The 24836-nt window shown below is 50.4% G+C and overlaps 1 protein-coding gene across 3 annotated transcripts in view; it reads right to left on the bottom strand.

Annotated features, from left to right (window-relative positions):
- LAMA5 (laminin subunit alpha 5) overlaps window positions 1–24443 on the bottom strand; it is an 85200-nt gene extending 60757 nt beyond the window's left edge. For all 3 annotated transcript variants that reach the window (XM_032127491.1, XM_032127493.1, XM_032127494.1), the window contains exons 1-2: window positions 24072–24443; window positions 18080–18232 (exon numbers count right to left, since the gene is read on the bottom strand). In XM_032127491.1, coding sequence (XP_031983382.1) covers window positions 18080–18232; window positions 24072–24356 — 438 coding nt within the window. In that variant the 5' untranslated portion in view covers window positions 24357–24443. The remainder of the gene's footprint in view (window positions 1–18079; window positions 18233–24071) is intronic.
- Between the last annotated feature and the right edge of the window lie 393 nt (window positions 24444–24836).

Genomic DNA, 24836 nt, shown 5'->3' with positions numbered 1-24836 from the left:
TAGAACATCTGTAAAGTCCCATTCTGCCTTTCCCATTAGTTTTGGGCTGTTGCCAGAGAAAATGTGAGAAGCAAAAAAAAGATGGAATAATTTTTAGAGGTATATAGGCAGGAGGGAGCAGGTGATATATGCTCCAGGTTATGCTTTGTAGAGATGCAACTACACCAACAGCTGGTAACTTGCCCAACACTCCCACATGGATACCTGTGCCTCCTTACTTTCCCCGAGGACACATGGGCTGCATGAGAGCCGCCCATGCCAGGTGCAGAACAGGGATCACAGCAGAGACCCAGGAGAATTCCCAACTCTGTGAATCAACCACCTTCCCACCTGCTGGGCTGCTCCTTCATTTCCTGTCCGAGAAATACTTCAGTTCTATTGTCCAACTCTGCTCTTTCAGTCATGTCATCTCCCTGTTGGGGCTCACACTCCTTCAAATTTTAACCAGCCCACAGCATTTTTGACAGTTTTTCTTTTCACACTACGAGTTACCATGTACAGCATCAGCCACTGCTGTTCTGCTGCCAGGGCTCCTTCATGGATGCACCCTGATTACACCACACCTTCCGTGAGATGATTTAGGTCGTGAGTTGCTGTTACCATCAATGACAGCCCCCTCTCTCCATCTTTTCCAAGAAAGTCCCCTCAGATCTAGACACTGTCACAGCTGTCCCTGGAATTGGCACCACCAAGCTGGATGCAGTGACTACAGACACAAACTTTTGCAGAGGCCCAAATTTATCTGTTCTATCCCTGTGCACCTTCTTGACCAAAGAGTAAAGTACAGGCCAAACTTTGGCAACTTAATTGCCAAACATTGGCTGGAACAAGCGCTGGGTGATATCCTGCAATTCTCTGATCTGTGGAAGTGCCCAGGCCATGCTGGCCAAGAGCACTAGAAGCAAACTGGAGCATCCTTGCCAGGAGCAAAGCCAATGCTGGCAGAGGATGGAGTAATCCACAAAGTTGGAATTCACCCCTCCTCCTCTTAACCCAAAATAGCCCCATTGCCGGCTCATCAGGCTCAACCCAGAACTCAACTGCTTTGGGGTCAGATGAGGAGAAAGGAATCGGAGGAGGCTAGGTGCTGGCTGTAAGTGGCAGCGCTGGAAAGTTAATGCAGAGGGGCTGTTAAGGATTGCTGCTGATTTCTGCTGTGGGGCTTGGTTCTGAAGGCAGAACCAGACACTTGGTTGTGGAAACTATAATCCAGTAAAGCGATCATGCACAGCCTGGGGACAGCTGAATCCCTGCCCCGTCCATCACACCGGCACTGGCTCCCCACGGCAGCCACCGGGGCTGCTGCCCAGAGAACAAACCACACTAACTCACTTGTCCACAGCATATTATGTTGTGAAATATTTACTGCCTCCCCAATCGGAAGAAAGAAACATTTCTCTCTTGGACATAATGAAGAACACATTTCCAGCACTTAACAGCTGGAAGCTGGAAAGGTGGCCAAAGAAAATCCCTAACTATTTTTTTTTTTTTTTTTCCCCTTTAAAGTAAGCATCTGGAAAACTCATTTCTGGGGAAGAGGAGGCTTCCCAAATCAATCCAAGGAAAGAGTCAAACTTGGTCACAATTTACAGGCAGGGGCTGATAAGATCATATCATGAGTGTGATATCAACAACGTGGTTTTTGTCTGCCCCTGTCAGCTCAACTCCAGGAGGATGAAGAGAAGCTGTTTTTATTTAATGAAATGCAGCAACTCCCGCAGGCACAGATTTTCAGTATGGTTTTGATCAGCCACTGAAATATCAGGGAATTTTTTCATCTCCACCCCACATCGCTTCAGCTGATACACTCTGGGTGATGCTGACACGTCCCCGACCCCCTGGGATGGCAAGTGAGGTCCCTCCACTCCCGCAGCTTCAAGTTCCAGCAATGCTCTACTTTGGATGAGACGCCTGGGAAAATGTTTCTCCTCTAATTTTCATGACAGGTTCAAATTCTTTCGGAGGGAGGGCTAATGCGGGTTGTTTTTAAACAGGCGCTGTGTTATTGTAACCAAAAACAGGAAATTGATGGCTCTCAGTGTGGTGGGACACAAGACAGTCCCCCTGGGGCAGGCTGCTGACTGTCCCCACCACGGCCATATCCTGTGTGCTGGCTGTCACTGCTGGCTGTGCAAAGCACCAGACACCCTTCAAAGGACCAGCAGAAGATATAAGGGAAGACAGAAGGCAGAATCCAGAGCCAAGGCCTTTCCAGATGCCGCATTCCTCTCATGCACTCTGCCCTGTAGCTGTGGGGCAACTGAAGCCTGAAGCCTTTGTCCAGGTTTGGTGCAGGCATGCTGAACACCAAAGGCACTTCCACACACACAGAGGTGTGCTACTGTCCCTGCCTTGGGGACAGGCAGAGAGACTCCCCTCCCTTCCTGAATCCCTGGCTTCCACATAGCAGGCACTGGGAGAAAAGATGCTTCTAACAAGTGCAAGGCTTCTCTTTGAGAAGCAGGGTTAGCTCACGCTGTTCTCCAGCATTATCCACCCCAGCGTGCGCCCGGGCTGTGCCAGAACAAACGGCACATCAAATAAACAACACATTAAGACGACGCACGCTGCAGACACGTGCGGTCACTCTGCTCTCCAGCCCAGCAGCCCCCACGGCTCAGACATCCACAGCAGCTTCACGCTGCTCTCTGTAGAGCCCCATGTTCCTCTGACCGGCTCCAGGGCTGCCCAAAGCGGGTCTTGCTGCTGACAGAGAAGCCCAGCCCAACTGCAACAGCTTCACTTTGCTGAGGACTGATGCTTTCAGCACACCTCCAGCCACCCTGGTCAGAAAGGCACACAAAGAAGAAAGAGGCCAACTGCAAACCCCGCCGCTGCAAGTGCTTCTGCTCAGTCAGCACCGAGCCAGCAGCAGCACTAATCCACCTGCTCACATTTCTCACACCGAATTTCTGGCTGGGGCAGCAGCCAGGATCGGGAGGAAGCGGCGCAGCCCAAAACTCCCCGAGCCCCTCGGTGTGTTTCAGGTCATGCTCCTGACCCAGTTCCAAATCTGGGCGGTTTTTATTTGCAGAGCACAGGGAGCCGTGCCACGGCCTCGGCTGTGCCGCCGGCCACGCACCTGCCACCCCTCTCCCTTTCAGCAACCTGACCCGGGGCCACCATGCCACAAACGCGCTCACATCCTGTCCCAGCCCCGGGGACGCTGAGGCACACAGGGCAGGAACGCTGAGCTGCACCAAGGCTCACTGCTGACGTTGGGACATGGGGAAAATAAACCCGAAAGCCTTTCCAACGCCGGCACCAAAGACAACAAACACCCCAGCCATCTCATGTTCCCTCCTTCCTCGTAGTGTAGGGACATGATAACTGATCAGTCCCCCCCACTGCAGAATCCAAGGCCTTATCTGCACTCACTGCCCAGAAAGTAACATCACCAGGGGTGATTTACTATCCCTCAAGACAAGAGGAAAAAGGACCGGAACTCACGTACCAGTTATGGATACAGCATAAACAGGGGATTACAAACTCAGCACGCCTGGAACACCCAGTGCATGTCCTCACTGGAGATGCGTGCAACCATCAGCACCACAGGCACAGGGAGTTCATCTCCCTCGGGGATTTGCTCCATCAGGGATTTGGATTCTGGATTTGCTCTGATTCAGGCAGGGACAGTGCACATTACCCCACACTGCGGCTGAAATTTGGAATCTGTGCTGCTCCTTGGAGCAAGAACCAAGGACATGAAGCTGATACTTTGGAGATGACAGTAGCATTATTGTGGCACATCATGGCACTAGGAGATTAACAAGAAACTTTTATTGATCTTTTACTGATGTGAATGTCCCAAAATACCTTTAGAGCAGCCAAGTAACTTCTACCCTTTGCTAAACACTTGCAGTTCTTGTAGAGGCAGAGCCCTTTGAGTGCCGTTTAGCATTGAATACAGCCCCGTGTGTAACAGCAACATGAAACACCATGGGGTCTGCAATAAGGCTATTGGGAAGAAGTGGGATCTCAGCAGAACACCAGCCTGAGCAGGTCTGGCTCATGAGCTGTCAGACAGCTGTACTTCAGTCCATAGGAGACCACTGTACTGTAAGGCTCTGCTCCCAAGGGGAGCTTTATAAATATTTTCCAGGATAAACATTTGTAAATAGTGTCTTTCAACACGTCTTGAGACCAGATTCTTGATCTCCTGTTTTCAAAAGAGAATCATCATCTTCAAAGGAGGGGAGGCAAAGCCATTCATGCAAACAGCGTAGCTACAAGCAATCCAGTTTGGCACTCATCTCCAGAGCTGCTGAGGTGGGTGTTTGCACTCGATGTGTGCCTACCAGGCACAGCCAAAGCCTCCCCTGCAACGCTTCCCAGCCCCGTTCCCAGGCACAGGGTACATCACCCCCACATCCTCCAGAAATCGGATCTGCCTGGGGAAACGTGATCACCTCCACTGCTCTGCTGCTGAGGGACAGGGGTCACATTCTGCCAAGATCACAGCAAAGCAGACTGGCATCTGCCTCGGAGCCTCACGGTTCATGAAATCAATATACAGGCCACAGGAGTAATTTTGTCTCCTCAGCTCTTTGAAAAGCTCCCTCCCTTCCTTCTCCCCAGCCACAAAACCAGGCTCTGGGTGGTCCCTTCTAAGACCGTAAATTGACTTGTTGAAAGCCTTAGCAAAAGAAAGGTCAGATGCTTTACAAACAGTAAAACTGACAGTGCTGTACAACTAGCCAGACATTATTCCAAGGATATGTATATCCATCCACACAGCTGCCTGCACCAAAGCAGGCAGTCATACCTCATCCAGGTGTGCTCGCATTGCACAGGTTTCCCCCAAAACAGCACCTGCAGATGCAGTTCGGTGTCATGGCCCAAACCTGCACCTCTGGCTACCAACTGGGGTAAAGATGGGGTGAGCTATGGAGCTGCTGCCCTTCCCTGTGGATGGCAAATTCCCACAGGATTTCACAGTATCCTGATTCTGGTGGTTAGGAAGAAGGACAAGGGGACAGAAAGCAGACACAAGACCATAGATACACCTGACAGCAACCTGCAAGACAAGTTTTCAGTCTTTTTCTCTGACCTGCCATCCACATGAGAAACTGCAATTTTGGACTGCATTAACACTCTACAAATCCCATTGCCTCAAACCCTAAAAAATAAAATCACCATGCAGAACCCCCAACTGCCCAGCAATTTGGGAAAACCCAACTGTCGTCCAGGTGCTTTCAGCCTTGTCTGTTGCTGTTAAGCCACACAGCATCACTGCAGGGCAAACAGGCATTTACAGTGTGCTCAGCCCCTCCTGCTTCCCTGCTCCCACTGCCCAGCCCTGGGAAGGAACAGAGATAAGGGGAGCGCTACAGAAACACAAGGGCTTAAGAAAACTCTTGATTTAGTGGAGATAAGAGGTCTGGGTGAGCAAGCACACACCACTGAAATAAAGACCACTGCTGAAAGAAGGGGAGGCATACGGGATGGCAAGTGTCCAGGGTGGGGGCAGAGCACAGGTGTCTGACTTGAGAGGTTAAGAAAGTTTTTAAGCAAGAGCTACATTGTCATTCTCACAGCACCACACCCTGATGAAGTATGTCCGACTGGCCTTCATGGAAGTAGCTCTCTGCAGATGGCTCGTGGATGTCAGAGCAGCCCAGCACGGGCAGAGTGGGATCCCACAGCTCCAATGAGTGCCCTGCTCCTCTGCCCCCCTGGCCTGGGGTAACACACATTTCAGGCAAAAAGCAGCACTGGTATAAAATATACAGTGTAGAGCAGCATCCTCCCCCTGAGCTGGCTGATGGTGTGTGAGCCCAGCCTCACCAAAAGCTCCCAGCACACTCACAGCAGGTGCACAGACCTGCTACCAAAGTTGCTGGAGAGCTTCCTTCTGCAATGAGACACAGGAACAACAAAGTGGTGGTGGAAGAAAAGAAGGAATTAACTGGATAGAAAAATCACATCTCCAAACACAGGGCTTGCCGTATCAAGAGGCGATCTCTGCAGCAAGCTCAGAGCCAGAGGGAGCCTGCTAAAAACAAAACTGCAACAACTGGGGCTCTGCAGGGTCCAAATGAGTTCCACTCTCCTACCCAGTAACTCCAACCCAAGCGTTTCAGCTGCCAGCCTCAGGGATAACACAAGCCAGGAGTAACAGCTCAGCACAGCCCTCACTCTGAGCACACAATTCCCCAGGCTCCTTAAAAAGACACACTAATTTTTCACACTGTTAAGGGGAAAGCAAACAGCTCAGACATTTCTGTTCCTACATTAGGCTCTCAAGCACATTTGCTGCGTATCTTATCAGCAGCTTCAGCAGCCTTTCTAAGCCGTTTCAAGACTTTGGCCTTCAGAAACCTGGAGAGGGGGTGGAAAAACCCTCTATTCATTCTTACCAAAGCATAGCACATTTTCAAGAGGACATTCCTACCATCCAGAGCAAACAAATGTTCCCAACTGTATGTTCTATGAGTTGTTTGAGTTGTAGCAAGTAAGATCAATACAGGTTGACTGCACAAGGCATTTAAATATTCTTAGAGGAGTTCCTGGGCCAGTTTAGAATTAAAAGGGAGAAACCAGACAAAAGAATACTTGTCTGTGCTTTAGACAGCTTGCAGGCTGGTTTTTACACCCAGTTTTACAAGCACAGCTCCAGCAGTCAGGACCACAAGCTTGTTGGGACGGGCTCTCCAGAGCAGGCTGGGAGCTGAACAAATCTGGGACCTGCTCCATCCAGACAGCCTGGGCTCTGCAGCACTAAAAATAAAATTTAAAAAATACTATAAAAGAGCTATAGTAAGACCCTTTTTAGTACTGCCAAAGCCTTGCTGATTTGCTAAGTTTGTTCAGGAAGCCCTTGGCTAAATCATGGGCTGAAAAAGGAAACACTCAAGTCCTCTTCCATAGGATACAAATAGGATTTTGTGCTTTGGATGAGACTTGAAACAGCATCTGCTTCTTCTGTGGCCAACAGTTAATTAGATCTCTGTGACATTCCCAGCTTTCTGGAGGTCCTGGGCAGGGATGTAAGGATCCCACCAAAACATAGTATGTACACAGATAAATGCCACCTGATCTGCTATGACAAACAGGAGCCAAATCTTGTGTCCCACAGGGCACAGTGGGCAGAGAAAGGTGGTAGGGCACAAGCCCAGGTGCCAGCCCACCACAACGAGGAAGAGCTGCCTCACCCTCTCTATACAAACACCCCAGGGCCCTGGACATCAATGCTTTGGCCACAGCAAGGAATTAAGTCCCAAACACCAAAATTCACTACTTTTCTTGCCATTATCAATACAGCTCTGAATTTGTGACAAAAATGACTTATGCCTCCATGGAGCACTCGGGAGTTGCTATGCAGAGCCTCCAGCTACAACACACTGAATGGTGCATGGTCAACCAGCATCTTCACCACAAACTGAATTCTACTAAAAACCCCAGGCCTGTTGCAAGCTCAGCTCTTAATTCAACTAAAAAAACCCCAAGAGTGATTTTAACCTTGACAAGGCACAACCTGTATGTCCGTGACACAGCAACTTCCCATCAAAGAGAGGATTTCAGACCCAGCCATCTGTAACCTACCCAAGCCCCCTTTTTCCTTGCATTTATGGGATTTTAAAAAAAAATCCCCATGTCATACACTTCACTTGCAGAGCTGCAGGAAATCCACTCTAAGTCGCATGCCAGCTTCAGTTCCAAGGGTTTCCTTGGGCTGTTCTTTCAGTGACAAGGAGAACAAAGCAACCTTGGCAGCAGGCCACACTACAAGAAAGTATTTCCCCCAATTCCCTCGGATGAAGTGGATATCCTGTCACAAACCTGCGCGCATGGGAAGGGTGAGGAGGGGAAGGAAACGGAAGAGAACGAATTAACTAAAAATTGGCACAACGTGAGAGGTCTCAAGCTTGCCACCAAAGCCCTGCAAGGCTTTTCATTTCAAATGGCCAGGTGCCAATGATGAATGACTCACACATGCCTCAGCTCTCCAGCAACCCAAAGGAGTATACCTAAATCCTCCCTCTGCTGGGTTTGGAAGGGGATATGGATGCTCAAACTCTGACACCTTATTTCTGTCTGGTTCTGAACCCAGTTCTAGGAGGTGGCAAATGCCTGTCTTTCCTTGTATTTCTTACTTCACCATTCCCAGGGACAAATGGTTTTGGTAGGCCCCTCTCTGCACCTGACAAGGCTCCAGATTCCACATGTACCAAGATGACCCAGCTCCAACAGGAAAAGAGTCTCCCTTGCACCTTGTATTAGGTCCCTGCACCAAACCCAAGAGCACCCAGCCTTTCTGTAATTCCTCTGCGTGGTTCCTGCAAGCCTTGACAGCGCTGGGTTTAAAGCCTGGCCGTTAGCAGATTTCAACAAAGCCAAACCTGATGCATGCAAGCAGGTTTATTCTTCTAAAAATCTGCATCCCAGCCATGCACCACGTTAGCATTTGTCAGCAAGTTTCCCCACCATGACGCTGCCATTCAGAGCTGGGTGAGCTGGCCCAACAGCAGCACATACCAGGGTCACAGCGGGATTAACATTCCCAACGGCACTGCTAACACCAGCACAGATCTGCAGCTACACTGTTTGTGTGGAGTTCTTGCTGCTGCTCAGACCTACGAGGCTCACAAGAACACTGGGTTTGTCCTCACAATCCCCTCAAGACCCCCTTGTATTTCCAGCCCCATTTGCAGAGACTTGAAGCAAGCCTGCTCCAAGGCAGAAAACGACAACTGGTAGAGAAAGAAATAACCAAACCCCTTCCTGGAGTCCAGCCAAAATCTTTGTGCCCACTAAGTTTGGGTGGATGCAGACTTTGCAAAAGCCTGGAATAGGATTAAGGGACAGCTTTAGCAAACAGCCAGGACAACAACAGTGAAGTCATGATGAAGGCAGCGATACAGATTTCTGTTTGCAGTCATGAGTCTGTGTTTACAGTTTGCAACTATGTGCAAATACCAGAAAGCCATTCTTTTCCTCTTCCCATCGGGACTTGGCATTGAGCACATTTAACTAGATCCAAGAGATGCCTACAGCAGCATGCCAGCTGGATTTTGGGCACAGGGCATGCTCCAATCCACAGTGATGGGAACTTGCAGGAACCCATAAATAGAGCTCAGCTGAGTGTGTGTGTGTGAGGGAGAGCTCTGTATCAAAGCAGGCAGAGAAAGAAAAGGGAAACTGAAAAAAAAATTGTGGCAATTCACAGTTTGGCTGTTTGCTTGTCCCTGCATGGGTTACACAAACAACCACTGGCAAGGCTCAGGATGCCAAGCTAAAGATGCAAAGTGATTCTCAGGCAGGGCACATCAACTAGAGCAAGTTACAAACACCACCTTTGCCAGGAAATCTCCTCCATCAAAGATGCAGTTTACAGCACACAGCCTCATGGAAAAAGCCATCAGTGATATGCAAATCTTCTAGGATAAAGGCAACTTCTTCTAAGGGAAGCTGTTCTAACTTCCAGATAACCACATACATCGTGCAACAGAGGAGCTCAGCTGGTCTAACCCTGCTGGCTGAGCCCCAGCTTCTCCAGGTAGATGTGTCTGGGAACAAAAGGAATGATGCTTTCTGCCACATCATCTCCCATGAATGTTCTGTTGTTTGACAGAGGGAAGGACAAGAATGTCAAACTACCATCCTAACACTGTCCTCCAGGAGCCCTGACTGACAAGTCCTGGCAGGACTTGGTGCAGCAGCAATTGCTGGCCCCGTTACCTGCTCATCCTCTCCCTGCCTCTATGTGGCTGCCTTGCCAAAGCACTGGGGCCACGGAGGGTGCCTGGAGGAAACAGGCAACGTGGCTTCCTCCACTGCACGAACAGGAGCTGGCACCATCCAGATCCACCTTCCACTAGCAGTGACCTCACGTTAACAAAGGCTTTTTTATAGCCATGTTTGGCAAATCCTTCTGTGGGGAACAAAATGTCACTCCTCTCATTCTTGTCAGAGTTTCTGGTGGCCAAAGTAGCCCCAAACCACTGCCCAGTCCTTGCCTTGTGCAGAGTCATCTATGTGTCACTCCCAAGGCTTTGTCCTCTTCCTCCCTGGATCTCCCAGTATCTCTCATCCCTGTTCCCATGTCTCCTCTCTAACCTCCAGAAACAAATCGTCAATTACCAGGTCTGTGTGAATAGGCCACATTTCCCTAATGAACTGCCACTGATCTGGAGTCTGCTCTTAAGCCATTTAGGAAGACTCTTCCACCCCAGCACATGAGGCATGTGCCTCTCTCCTTGCGTCTTCCTACTGATCTCCCTTTTCATTTCTATCAAACGGGAAGCAGTGTACTATTTATTGCACTGTTGGCATTAAACATAGGAGGAGAGGTCTGGAATTTGAAGAGCACTGAATCCAGAAAACAGGAAACGACTGAGGATCAAGGCTGGGCACAGCCTGAAAGCCCCACGTTTATGACTATAATAAAAGGATATGGCAGACATGAATGCAGGGCTGAGCCAGGCTTGGTAAAGCATCAAAAGAAAGGTGCAGGGGACTAGAACAGGCTTGAAAGAGCAGAGAGCTGACTAGGCAGATGATCAAAAGTGTATTTAGCATCCTCCCTGCCAGCCCTGTGGCTCTGAGCCAGGACATAGCTGTGCTGGAGCTGTGGAGGGCAAGGACAGCTCCTGGATTCGTGCCCCAGGAAGCAGGAAGAGCTCACTTGAGGGGCTTCCCATCCTGACCAGGACAAGCGTCAAGAACTGAACTGGCTGTGCAATGGCACAGGATGAGCCTGTCTCCCATTCCCACACAAACAGCAGCACTGGCAGCAATTCCAGGCTCACAGCCCTCAGCTTCAGCACTCGGGGATGTGTGCAGGACATGAGTTCGTGGACAGATGAGCACCCATAGGGCTGAGGGATGCTCTCACTTGGTGGAAGAAGTGACAGACAGAGGAGAAAGCTGCACAGAGCCAAGCCAAGAGCTTGACACAAGAAGTCATTCTCTTCTGCAAGAGATTTTGTACTCTCTGGTCTGGTGCTGTGCAGGCTCCTGCATGCAGGCCGTGCACAGAAAACGATGGAGATAAAATGCAGTATTCCCATTCTGGAGGTGGGACAAGCCAAAGCACAGAAAATGCTAAACCACTTAACGGGATGCCAGCATGCTCTGTGTCACAGCTGTGAACTACTCTGCATCCACTGGGTAACCTGACCTTCCCAAAAAATTTCCTGAAGGAGGAAAACAACACAAACAGGGGCCTGACCCAGGCAGTCCCGCTCTGTTTTAACTCGCCTGGTGCGGCCACGGACAGAGCTCACCCCGGAGCACGTGTACCCACACACACCCCAGTCAAAGCACACTCTTGTTTTCCAGCCCAGCCAAGCAGACACTTTCCAGGAGAACAGCAAGAAATTACCAGGCTTGCCTTCCAGCTATTCATTACAAACTAAAACCTCCCCTACACCAGCCTGACCTCTCCCCAGCCCGCGCTCACCCCGAGGCTCTCCTAATCTTTGAAGAATCCCAGGGAGTTGAGAAGGAAGGGACAGCCTGGAGGGAGTAAGAAGCTCCACGGCAGGAGACCTCAGCATCAGCCTCTTTGTTTCTCATCACACCAGCATTATAAATAGGCAACAACACCTAGGGAGAAACTACAGTGGAAATCTTGCATGCATTTCTTAGAACCAGCAATTATCCTTTCATCAGTCATTACCTGGAGCTGTTCTGGGGGGGAGGTTCAGGCTTATTTTAACACCTGGTTCAGGTCTAGGCAGAGCAAGCACAGCCTCTGGGAAGATTAAGCTGTTGAAGCACAAGGGTCATTTGTACAAGATGCAAAGGACAGGCAGAAACAACCTCCTTGAGGCCACAAAAGGTGCCACAGTGCTGAGTGACCTGCCCAGAGCCTCCTGCTCCCCTGCTCTTCCCCGTGCTCACAGCCTGGCAGATGTGCAGGGCAGGTCTTTTGGGAATCAGACATTACAAGTGAAATACTTTCTAGTCAATGCAGCCCTGGAAGACTGATTTTAAGCAGTACTGGTTCATGACTGGAATAAACATAACACACAACTAAAATGCATGTGTCACCTGTGGTTTACCTACACCAGTACTGTGCACATCTTTTCCCTTAACACTGACCAACAACAGCAGCAGCAGCAAAGAGGAAAGAAGTTTCAGCCTTGGCTGCTCTGGATCCTGGAGCTTGGCATCCAATTTGGCAAGGCTGTTTGAAAAGGAGAGGATGGGTCTGCTCTTGCTGCCAGAGGAGACAGATCCCCAGTTGATTAACAACCAGACACTCCCTTCCCGCTCACCTGAGCGGCTCCCACACAGCCCTTGGAGCCAGGAATCTGGTGGGAGTTGGCAGATGGCCCTTCTCGACCTTTCTGCACTAAGTAAAGGCAAAAATCTCACTTTATCAGCCCAAAAAAACCCCCTAAATAGCTGCAGGTCCAGGTCAGGGGAACCGCAGCTTTGAAGAAGAGACTTCACAGCTAAGTTAATTTAAACAATAAAGTGGGAAATAAATTGGGAGAGAAGAGAGGATCCATCCACTTGGGCTTGGTTCCAGCTCCCAGTGCTGCACGCTCTCCCAGTCACACCTTTTCTGCTTTTCCCAGAGAAGCATTACAGATACACACCCTGCCTCCATCCCACAGCCACTGCAAAGGACAGCAGCACTGAACAGGCTCTGTAGTTAAATGGAACCCAAAACCATCTCAGATCAGGAAACCATAGTTTTGAAGCCTATAAACAAAGACCTTGAACTGCTTTTGAAGGATTCTATGGCAATTGCAGAGGACTCTACACAGGAGAAGAGACTGCAGGCTCAGCTGTGGAAAGTAAAAAAGACTTCTGCTCAGCCTACTTAATGTGCTTTATTTTTAATACTGCTTTTGCTCCAAGAGCCAGAGAACAATTTGGAGAAAGAACGTCTTTGTTAGAGATTTCACGCCCCAGCCCTTTATTTAAGGTGCAAAAGCTCACAATAAATGTCACTAAGCCCTCCTACCCCTTTCCCACAGTGGTGCCCCAGCACAGTGAAGACCAAGTAGGAGTAATTACCAAATAGTTACTCCTCAACAATAAGAGGAGAAAAGTAAAAACCATGTACAAAAAAACCCCCCTTAAATCCTCACCCATTCTTGCAATGCTCCATGAAAAACACACCAGGCAGGTAAAGCAGCCTGTGGCCCTGAGAGAAACGGGCACTGTGCATTTTCCAGGGATGTGTGCTGGGGAAAATGCTGCAGGAGACATCCCCAGTGAGGGGAAGGAAAAGAAGAGACTCGGTTCAACTTTCCCCCTGTGCACAGCAAGAATGAACAAGAGTGCCCTCGAGGGAAATGTAAGCAGCAGCTTCATCACCCGGAGGCAGTAAGGGCTCCCACAGCAACGGAAATGAAGTTGCAAAAGGAACAAGGTGAAAAAAGGGAGAAATTTAAATGGTTTTCAGCTGAAAATGCTTGGATGACCATCACCCTTATCCCACATCAAGCCTAGGGAAAGCAGCCTCTAGGACATCATCTTTATTCATTAAGAACCCTGAGTGTTCTCTTGGGATTTCATGAGTTTACTCCCTCAAGAGGGATTCTTCAATTAATTAAGCCAGGAAATAAACATCACATTCATCTTCATGTTGAAGGCTTGTGCTGGGAACAGCGAGGTGAGCGTCAGCCCATCAGTTTGAGGGATTTCCTTGCAGCTGCCTTTCAAAGGGGGCTCCTGAAGACCTCTACCAGCAGCTCCCATTACTATTTCAAATAAATGAAAATAAATGGGAGGTGAGAAACTGAGGTGAAAGAAGATTTCGGAGTGTTGTTACACATAAGGTACTATGCTCTGGATCAGTGGTGTTCCTTTAGCCTTAGACCAGGTCTAATCCAGCTCAGATCTGCCAAAGATGAGCAGGAATTTAATACTCATTAACAAGAATACAGTTCACACAACAAGGATTGAGCTGTTCGTGCAAGTCAGGCATTTAGCTACTCTCAAACACTTGTAGGCATCCTGCACATCACACCATAGTGCAAAGCTGGGCCTGAGGGGCTACGTTTGCAGTGCAAAAGGGAAAGGAAGTAGGTTTATGGCCTGAAAATCCCCCATGGGAAAAACACCCAGCTCCTTTTGAGCCACGTTTCACACTGAAAGACCAGCAGCCTGTTGGCCAAGGGCTGAAGCACCTCGTGTGTTTTGTGTATCAACACCTTTACTCTGGAGCTGGAAGAGCCTGGCAAGCACAAGTTAATCAGTTTAGAAGCCAGAAAAAGTGGCAGCTTTGGCAGATCCCACTGTAATCAGCAGAAAACTCAAGAGGTGCTTCTCAAAGCACCCAGAAAGTTATCAATCTACTCCCTTGCTGAGATACATCCCACAGCAACTACAAAACACACCTTCGTACTGGCCCGGGAGCTTGGCTCACAATCCCTTTCATTTCCTTTCCACTTTTGTGAATTACCAATGAATGCAACTTTTCTTTTCCTCCTTCTAACCCCAAAGGGAGCTGCATTTTAAAGAGCTCTGGAGGTCTCCAAAGGAGGAGGCTTCTCTTCTCTCCTCAGCAGAAGTGAATGGATGTCAGTGTTTCTGTCAGGCGCTGCCCAGCTAAGTATCTTTGGGGTGTAAATCAAGACTCCCTGCAAAGCTTCAGTCTGAAATCCTGCTGTTCTCTAGTGTCACCAGGGCCAGCAGACAACACAGGGGGAGATGCTGGCTGCTACTCAGCCACCTTCTCACTGCAGTAATTAACCTCAAGCAAGCACTGGCACGAAGCTCCTGCTCTTGCATGACTGCAAGCATTCCTCCCCCAGAGTTTATCATAAAGCACCAACTTATCCATAAACATCTCAAGGAAGGGCTGGCCTGGGTTCACCTTCATGCAAGGAAGATGTCAGGCTCTGGCAGGGAGCCAGCCATTCATGTTTCCTTAAACCTTGTCAGCTCTGACTCAAACGACCTTTTGGGGTGGGGGGAGAATCTTCCATCACACCCCTTCCTCCCCCTCCACCCACTGTGGTACTTAATCACAGCAGGATCACAGGGGACAATTTCCATGGTGGTGGTGAGTCATGGTCCCCTGTCCCTCTGCTCTCTGCACAGCCCCTCTGCAGCAGAGGCACGTTCCCATTTCCAGCTGGCCTGGAGCCTCCAGGCAGGAGAGGAAAGAACTTGGAGCTGAGCAGCAGTGGGGCAGGTTTAAGGGCCTGCACCACAACATGGACCTTTGCCCTCCAAGCCAGGTAGGACAGCCACTTTTTGGGATTTTGAGAAGTCCAGACCGTCCAGCAACAGCAGTGTCCTCCCAGCACACAGCACCCACAATTCTACTCTCCAAAACCTGAGCCATGCTTCATCTTGGTGCCATGATGTATTTTACATCGAATTCATGCAGTGGCCCAAGGTCATGATTAAAAGCAAGAAAAAAAAAATTCCCTCTCCATACTCCTCAGCATCTCCTAAAACCCATTTAATTTTCCTCCCTGGAGCTGTTTGTCATATTTCTGGCACTCAGACCCGGGTCTGACATGGAAACCTTCAAGTGACTTTTCCTCCTCTTGCAGCCTTTCTCCCCCACCAATTCTGACAAGAAAAATCACTTTTCCCCAAGGAGGCAGGAACAGACAAAGTACCAGCAGGAGCAACTCCCATCCAACCCCCCCAGCAGATAACAGGACACAGCCATGGTGGGAGCCCTGACCTGCCTTGCTGATGAAGCCATTAAGATTAGGCTGCTGCTGGCACTAAGATGACATGAGGAGAGGGCTTAATATCCTCACACCAGCTGGGTGGCCAGCCCAAATCATTCTGGAGCTTATTTGCTGGCTGTGAATATTCCTCCTTCTCTCCTTCCCACAGGATTTTAACACCCCTGTGAGGAGAGCAAGCTCCCGGCCAGCAAACAGCAAAGAGCAACAGGCTGCTTTAATTAACCGACCCTCTCCCAGGTGCCACAGCGTCGCCAAACGCTGGAGAAACCCGATTCCAGCTGGTAATTAAGCACTTATGGCTGGAGAGGGACAAAGCCAGCAGGAGCAAAGGAAGGGGCTGACACCACAACCCCCTGTGCCAGCCCCTGCCGTGCTCCCAATGCCATCAGCACCCCAGACACCCACGAGAACCCAGAGGGACAAAAGCTTTTAGCGGCTGTGAGTCCCTTAAATTAAACCTTAATTGGTCCAAGAGCTCTCAAGATTGATACACAGAGGAAGGAGAGGCCTTGATTGCCAGCCAGAAAAAAGCCCTGCTGTCAGACATGCCTGGGAGGGTGTTGCTACCTGTGCTGTTTTCACTGGTATCCAAGGAATTTGGGAAGCCTGGCTGCCAGGTACACTGGCCTGATCCTGCACTTGCCCTGCTGACCACACTGGCTCCCAAGAATTTCTCTCTTCTATCCTTTCAACCAGAGTCAACTTCAAAAGGAGGAAATTAACGATTCCCTAACATTTAATCTTGTTTCTATTGCCCGACCTACCAAAACAAAGGAGTTAAAAAGCAAAGAACTGACTCTCACCAGGAGCATAAACAGGTTATTACAGCAATTACATGCAATAAGGTCATGTAAAAAGGGGAAGCCACTAAAACCCACTGAAGCTTTAGGATTGTGCTGCTCTTGGGACCAGCTGGGTTTGTGATGTATTGCAAAGGTGACAGGGAAGCAGAGGGTCTGTGAGCCCAGAGAAAATCCACACCAGGTGAAGCATCTGCCACCTTCAACACACATGCAAATTCTGGTACCAACCCTGCAGAAATGACAGCACAATCCCATCTCCCTGGGTACCGAGGGCAAACAGACTCCGGAGAGACAAGGTCAACTTAGACCAGCTCGGTTTTAACAGTACTGAAGTCTTCCCATTTTATTCCAAGCTCTGGCTCCCAGCACAGCAGCTCTGAAGGCTGCAAGCCCCCAGGTGAGCCAAACTCAGCAGCTTGCAGGCGTACAGGGCAGCTGGGTTAGCTCTGGCCTAAAGCCAGAAAGTTGCCACAGAAATGACAAAGAGGAGGAGAAGCTCCTGAGGAAAGCTGATCTTTGAAAAATCCCTCTCCAGAGAAGCAGTGAGTGATGGAAAAGCCGCACTGCAGGCTGGCCCTTGGTCACAGGGGGAGTGAGCACAAAGCAACCCACCCACCAGCACATCCCTGCCAGCTGGGCTGTTTCTAAGAGACACAGCACATGCCACCTACGCTGGTGAGGGCTCAGCTCCCCGCGTGCGGCCCCAAGAGGCTTTGCCCACACAACTCTTGTGCCCTGGGCAGTAGCAGATATTTCACTGCTGCTGGTACAGCACAGCTTTAGACTGCTGGCACTCAGAGAGAACAAATTCATGAAGGGTGTTTGGCAGACTCAGACGAGTGCTACAGCAACTGGATCAGAGACAATCCTGGGGACTAAAGTGTGTGTTTGAAGCATCTAACAGAAGGGTATCGGCATCGGTACAGCCTGGGTATCTACATTTGGAGTCAGGCACCTTGCAAATTGCAGTGACAAATGAGCCCTTACTCCAGCAGAGAGAGCGAAAAAGTCACCTGTGAAGTCACAGAACATCTTTGACACTGCTTCCCTCTGAGCTGAGCAAAGTCTGAGAGAACACTCCATGTCCAGAGGGATATTTTGCAGATGAATAGGAGCAGCAGAGGAGGTGGCAGAGAGGGGGCTGGCAGCCCTGCTATTACAATGGCAATTCCCTCTGACTTGCCAGCATTAGAGACCAAACATCCATAGTCACCCTTTGTCTTTTATAGGAAGACCTTCACGACAGACTTGCTGTTTTTCAGGGAGCTTTAAATGCACCAGTTGAAAGTTTTAGAGCGCAACCTTGAATTTCTCACGGCTGTATTTCCCATTTTGGGGTGAGGCCTTGCTAAGTGTCCCCCTTTGAGAGGCAGGTACCCTCTAAGGGGAATGGCACCTACATAATGGGATGAGTTTCCACAAGTGACTCAACTTTTAGGGAAAATCTAAGTAGTAACAGCAAAGAGCACAATATAGTTAATATTACAACAAGCAGGAGGTTTTCCCTTCTCTGTGTTAACCAGGGCCTCCTGCTCTGTCATTAAATGAGTGGATTTTGTTCCACACTTCCAGCAAGGTCCACTAAAAGGATTTTAGAAGCAGAGCAGCACTTCCTCACTAGCATGGTCTACAATGTAACAAAGAAAGGATTTCTGTTACCTGTCCAAGGTCCAGGGTGACGTTGACCTGGTTGAACTCCAGTCCCCGGGAAAGAGGGGGGCTCTGCCACCAGCGCTCTGTCCCATCAATGGCATTTGTGATGGGGTGGGCCTTGTTGCTGTTTGCAGAGGAGCAGATGTCGCAGTACTGGCCCTGGTGGAAAGTACAAAAACAACATTTAACTCTGGCCAGAAAAACATGGTACAAAGCAGACAGATATCACAGCAATCCAGAAAACACAGGGTGTAAGCCTGCTAAAGCAAATCAAGAGACGGAAATTTCTGTTTGCACCAATTTAAAGTGCGGATGCAAAAAGGTACATGAAAAGGCTCAAAACCCCCACAACCACCCAGTGCGGAATTTGGGCTGCTCTAAGCAGCATCCCTCCTGAATTTCAGATATGCAGTGAACATTGGCAAAGGATCCCAGACTCAAAGGACTAGTTATCAGAAGCAGAGGAAGGAGTATCTGAGGGAGAAGCTGCACTGCCAGTGAAGAGCAGTGGCTCAAACTCCGTGGCCAGCAGCTCCTCTGCTGAGGCTGCCACTCACACCCACCCCTGCCGAGCCCAGAGATCCTGACCTGAACCATTCAGTCACTTCTATGGGCTCAGACTGGCAGCTCCTCTGCCCAGCTCCCTGCAATCTGTTTCTTGTCCACCTATTCATTTCACAATATAGTTCTTTCAGCTATGTTCTCAAGCTTAGTCTCGCAGCCAAGTTCCTTTTGCTGATGATGCTGCAATGCAAGGCCAGAAAGGGACAGCCCCAGCTGTCAGCTGGCCAGGGTCTGCCATCACTTCTCTGCCTTGCTTTTGTGGCCAGGGTGGTTTTGTCAGCTCCATGGACACGCTGCCAGAGAAAACAACGCTGCAACTTTAACAGCACCTCCTGAGCAGGATCAGACAAAGACCTGAGCTGTTAGGGGCAATTCTTTCTCTCTCATTAACGGACAAATGAATCTGACCCATGCTCAAAGAAACCTGCAAAGAGCCCTGAAAACTGGCAAATTGTTTTGTGTAGCCACTGTTGTGTCACTTGAATTGCTGCTGCAAACAGCCGGCAAGGGAGCTGTGTTACACGCAGTTTTCCTTTTAAAGGCGCAGTTATCCCCAGTTATCCCCAGGCAGGAATGCTGCCCTTGCCTGTCCCAGCTGCAGCCAGCGTTAATATTACACCAGGTACAAGATCTCAAGACAGGTAATCCCCTTGCTGCCCCTACAAGGGCTGAGGCAAGGCAGAGCCACTGCAGACTGTGTGATTTTCCAGATGCTCCAAACTCTGGAGGAATCTCAGTGCAAAGGAAACAGATTTCACAGCATTATTCCTCACTGCCACCTGCTTTGTTACTTGCAGGCAGTTCTCCAACACAAATTGCCCTGAACAAGAACACTTTTAAATTATTTCCTCTAGAGATATGGAAATAGAGACAGGCAAGCACAAAGCCAAAGAAAAGGGGAGCTGAAACCATCCAGGTAACCCTGACATTCATGCAGGGAGCACTCAGTGTACAGAGAGGTCACAAGGCTGGTTTGGACATGCTTTGAGCCAGGAGGGAGAGCAGACCAGATAAAACTGACCCAACTCTTCAGCTCAAACCTTTAATTGGAACCGGTGCAACAGGTTGTGTGGAAATTTCTGCTGCACAACACACAACACTGAGGTGGGGGGGAGAGCGAGGCAAGATTAAAAAATGGGCATAAGTAACAAAAAAAATAAAGTGCTTTCATGCTTTAAATTCTTGCCACAGATGTAAAAATCATTTTGAACCCAAAGGTCACATTGATGGGAGACAGTGAACTCAAGTTGAGTAAGAGTGGAGTAAAAATTAGGATCAGCTGCTCCACATTTATAATGCTGCTGTTGTCCCTCCCTGGGTAGCCTGCTGGGCTGGGAACACATCAACAGCTGAACCAGGTTTGCTGTTCAAAGTGTGATTAGCCTCTCTGATGCACCAGTTGCTCATTAGTTGTTTCATTAGAGCCAGACCTAAACCTGACCTGAAACATTTCCAGCTATTTGTGTTTTAGAGCAACTCAGCCTCCTGCACATTGTGTTAGGTTCTCTACAGGGAATTTCTGACATCAGCAAGAGGGTTTTAATTAAAAAGCAATTGTGAGCTGCAGGCTTAGCAGAGACAGCAGGTTGCCAGAGCAGGAGAGGCGTGGACACTACAAAGGTATGGCCACAGAAAGAACTTCAGCAATGCAAGGAGTTGCAAGGCGGCTCAGAGAACATAAAACTGCCACTATCAGAGCAAACTGCAAAGAGGGAGAGATAAGGAGGAGGTTTGAATGAGGGGCAGCTTCCAGAGACCTGCAAGGCCTGATCCTTCACAGGTCAGTGGGAACTTTGAAGTTTCCTCTGAGCATAAAGACAAGCTGGGCACCCTGCTGGCACCGCTCTCAGGGGACACAGGTGGCTTTGTCCCAGTTTACCTGACCCTGCCATGACCCACCACCAGCTCCCCTCACCTGATTTATCAGAAAGCCACAGGGAGCATGGGGCTGCTGGGGATGAGGTAAAAAGGGCAGGAAACGGGGTGTAAAAAGTACTGTTTCAGACAAAGTTCCTGCTTGCAAGCTGCTCCCTGGGCTGTCCCTGCAGATCAGCTGCTCACATGGAGTTAAGCAGGCACTGCCTCACCAGGTGTCTTTTCTGCGGGCAACAACAACTTGTTCCAAAACTGTGTTTTCAGCCACAGTCAAACCACTGAAATGCAACACTATCATAGATGTAAACACAGAAGAGACACGTGCAGAGAGCTACAGCACCAATTGTCACCTGGAGCACTGAGAGCCCCGGGCTGAGCCCGATTCTCTCTGCCACGCAGAGCTACACACCAAAGACACAGCATGGGATAAAGAGGCACCAGGACAAATGGTCACCGACACCACAGCATATCAAAAGAGAATGTCACTTAACCCTGAGACACTGAGGAATGAAACAGCTTCAGATTTCATCTGTTACCAATACCTGAAAGAGCGAGAGGACCAGAGCTCTGGTCAGTGCCCACGCTCCTCAGGCAAGGATAGCTCAGGGCTGCAGTTCAGCCTGCAAAACAGTGCTCTGAACACAGGGCTGGGATGAAGACAGGCTTCAGAGAAAGGCACAAGCAGCACTGACTTGAAATCGGTCAAATTTGTTGTATGTTCTGAAATTCTGAGGTCTATAATTGCTTCAGTTAATGCCAGTAACCTGCCTCACTGTTACACTCCTAATCTGAAATAATCATCTACAACCCTGCCCCACCCCAGGAGCAGTGCATGATCCCTGGCTGGTTTTGGAATAGCCCTCAGGCACAGGGGTGGGATGGGGAACATGAGCACATGGCTGTGCCTTTGCAGAGCTGCCTGTTTTGGAAGACAGATAGTTAGAAGCATCTCCAGTAAAGCTTAATCAAAAAAAGAAGCCTGTGATCTCTCTTTTGCCTCATCCTCAAGACATTATCATTAAGGCAGGTCTGCCCACGCTGAGGAGCGCGTTTGACAAGGGAAGCAAACCTCCATGGCAAGTTCCTTTCAGCACACCTCAGCATTGCTGTGCCTCACATCCTTCCAGACTGAAAAGCCCCCCACAGTTGGAAATGCAGTCTTCTGCCAAAAAGCCCTGAATAAAGCAAAGGAAACTCCTTGAAAAGGTTTACAGCCTTCCCAGAAGCCGTGCCAAAACCACTTCAAGCTTCTTTAGGGCAGCATTACTTCAGAAAACTTAATGATTATTGGCACTTTAAGACCATCATGTTTAAAAGTCAGTGAACTCCCTTTTCTGAAATCTTCTACAATGTCAAATTAAACCAGCAGAAAACAGAGAACTGACTGAACTAATTTATTAGATGATTGTATTAATGTTTATCCTGGGTCTTTAATCAAGCAAATGTCCCTTCACCAACAGAGTATGCGGATGTCTCTTGGAGGGTCCCAAGCAGCACTGTTCCAGTATTCCTGATGAAAACTCCTTATGCCACAGCCACATCACGCATGAGCAGCATGGAGCAGGTGAATGGAGAATGGAAGGGACTCTGGGCTGGTGGGACACGCAGGCAGCAAGAACATGCATGTGGAGTTCATTATTGCTGTTTCAGTCCTCTCAAATTGAACACTTCCCTCCCACCTCCCCTCCTTGCTTTAGTCACTGGGTGGTGCCAAGACCCCTAAAGGGGATGAATTGGGAACTCTGACCTCTGCCCTGATGCCTCCCTTTTCCTCCCCTCCCTTTTAGGTGCTGCCTGTGGTCATGGAAAGGAGCCACTACAAAAGGACTTTTCTAAAGCTTTCAAACTGAGCGAAGCCCGCTGGCCTGGGAAGTGGTGCTCAGATCAAAGCCCCCCTGTGCCAGAGCTGCACAGGGGACAGGAGGGGGTCACTGCAGAATTCCACAGCTCAGGAGCTGTGTTTGGCAGTGGGGGCATGCTGGGGCTGCCCCCACAGCTGGTACAGCCTGAAGGGTTTCCTTCAGTCACCAGCATCCTTAGTGCTGCATGTCATGCTGAGCTAGCAGGGTGGCCAGAGCACAGATGGACACATGTGGAGTGATAAATGCATACCCACATGTGCCAGCTTTTCCAAACAGCCTTATCCTCCCAGTTTTGCTTGGCACATTATTCACCTATTTGTTTGCAAGTGCACCGAGTAGCAGTTACTTCTTCACCTTTCCTTACTGCTTTGCCTCACTGGAGGCACAGTTACTACATGGAACTCCCTGTAAGCCTCCTGCTACTGGGACTTAAAGCTGCCTCGAGTTACACTATTTTACAGTGCAGTGAAGTGAAACATCGCTTTAAAAGGTGGCAAAACTCGGAGGAGGATACGTCAGGTTTTTGCCATCCAGTGACATCTTCAACCATTTATAATACACAGACAGCAAAATTCCATGTCATAACCGCACAATAGCCGGAAAATTCCGAGTGCAGCAATAACTCAGGAGAATGCGGACAGAATGAGAAAAACGCTTCGGAGACGATCTTGTAACAAAGCCACCCCCACCAAAAGGCCGAGAAAGGCTCGGTCTGAGAAAGTGGCAGTTTTCCTTTGCTCATCCATGTTGTTACACACAACAGGGACAGCCCATTGCTCCACTGCAACAGGTGACTGGCACCACGACCCTCACAAGCAGCACGCAGAAAACACTGAGCAGCAGCTGGTGAATCTGTGGCTGGCTGCCTTCAGGGGGGACACTGGGTCCGCGGTTCCTGCAACTAAACCTGGTGTTTTACAAGCCTGTGTACAACTGTTCTTTCCTCCCTTCAAGGGAGCCATAGCTGTTACACTGCACTGCAGCTTTCACCGTCTACATTCCTAGCTGCAAGCTCCCTCTGGGCAGCTTAAAATGGGACCCCTGAGATAAGTCACCTGACATTCGCTTGTAAAATCCACCCTCCTAACTTTCCCCTCTGCTCATCCCAATGCCCCACCGAAAACACGGGGAACGGTGGAGTTAAAACACATCAAGGTAAATATTATCACGTTCAAGACACATCAAAGTAAACATTAAACATTATTCCCTGAGTAGCAAAGGGAGTTTGGGGGCTGCTTTTCCCGGGATTTTAAAAACATAAAGGACCCAAAACTTTAAAAATAATGCCCCGGGAACTCAGCGAGCCGCCTTTCATGCGAGCAACTCCTGGCAAGGCTGGGACAGAGACCGAGCACGTGCGTCCCACGGCCCCGCTGCTCCGGGGCGGACCTGGGCAGGGGGATGCCCAGGGACCACCCCTCCCTGAGCCCCCAGCACTGACCCACCCGCGGCTGCTGCACCAGCTCTGCCCGAGGCAGCCGCTGATGCGTGGGAAAACGCGCGGAGCGGGGCCCTGCCCGCCCAGCCCCGGGCTGCCCCCGCCGCAGCCCCTGCGCTCCGCGGCGACACCGAGAACCGGGGGCGCACAAAGGGGGCTCGGACCCGAGCGCACCCCCGGCCGCGCCGCCCCGGCGAGGCTCCGCCAGCCGCCCGTGCGTGCGCGGGCTCCGTCCCCTCCTCCCCCGCCCCGGCCGTACCTGGATAGTCTGGTTGGGGTCCCCCCCGGCCACCGGGCCCCCCACCAGCTTGCAGTACAGATCCTCCACGGCGCGGCGGCCGCCGGCGCCCGTCGCCTCCTCGCCGCAGGTGGCGGTGGCGGAGATGCGGGTGCCCTCGGCCAGGTTGAAGTAGGGCGGGTGGAGGCTGTGCCCGTTCACATCGCTGGGGAAGGAGGCGGGCGGCCGGGCGGCGGCGGCGGGCAGCGCCAGCAGCAGCGGCAGCAGCAGGAGCCGCGCACCGCCCCGCTCCGCCGCCCTCGCCATCTTCGCTCGGCGGGGCCGGGCAGCGCTGCGGCACCGACACCGGTACCGGCTCCGTTCCCCCGGCTCCGCTGCCGCCGCCCCGCTCGGCTCTGCCCCGCGCCGCCGCCGCGCTACTTCAGCCCCGGCAGCGGGGAGGGGCCGCGGCAGCCCCGCCGCCCCGATTAACCCTTTGCCGCCCCGGGAGCCCCCCTCTGCCCAGCCGGCCTCGCCCCGGCACCCACCCCCCCGGCCCCGCCAGAGCGAGGGGAGGCCGAGTGGGGTGAAGGGATGCCCCCCTTCCCAAATAAACGGGGACGGGATCCCCCGGGAACAATGTGCCCATTGTATCTGCGGGGCTGCGCTGCCCGCGGCGGCTCGCTGGTGTTTTAGTACGTTAAACTCCATTAACCGATAGATCGGGTTATCTACAGGAAAAAACTCTATTACTAATTAACAAAGCGGGAAGGCTTAACCAAACCCAGTTCGCTCTCCTGGAGGTAT

The sequence above is a fragment of the Corvus moneduloides genome, chromosome 17, assembly GCF_009650955.1.
Source record: "Corvus moneduloides isolate bCorMon1 chromosome 17, bCorMon1.pri, whole genome shotgun sequence".
NCBI classification, from domain to species: Eukaryota; Metazoa; Chordata; class Aves; order Passeriformes; family Corvidae; genus Corvus; species Corvus moneduloides.
Note: the sequence above shows the minus strand (reverse complement) of the source record. Positions and strands in the feature narration are given on the sequence as shown.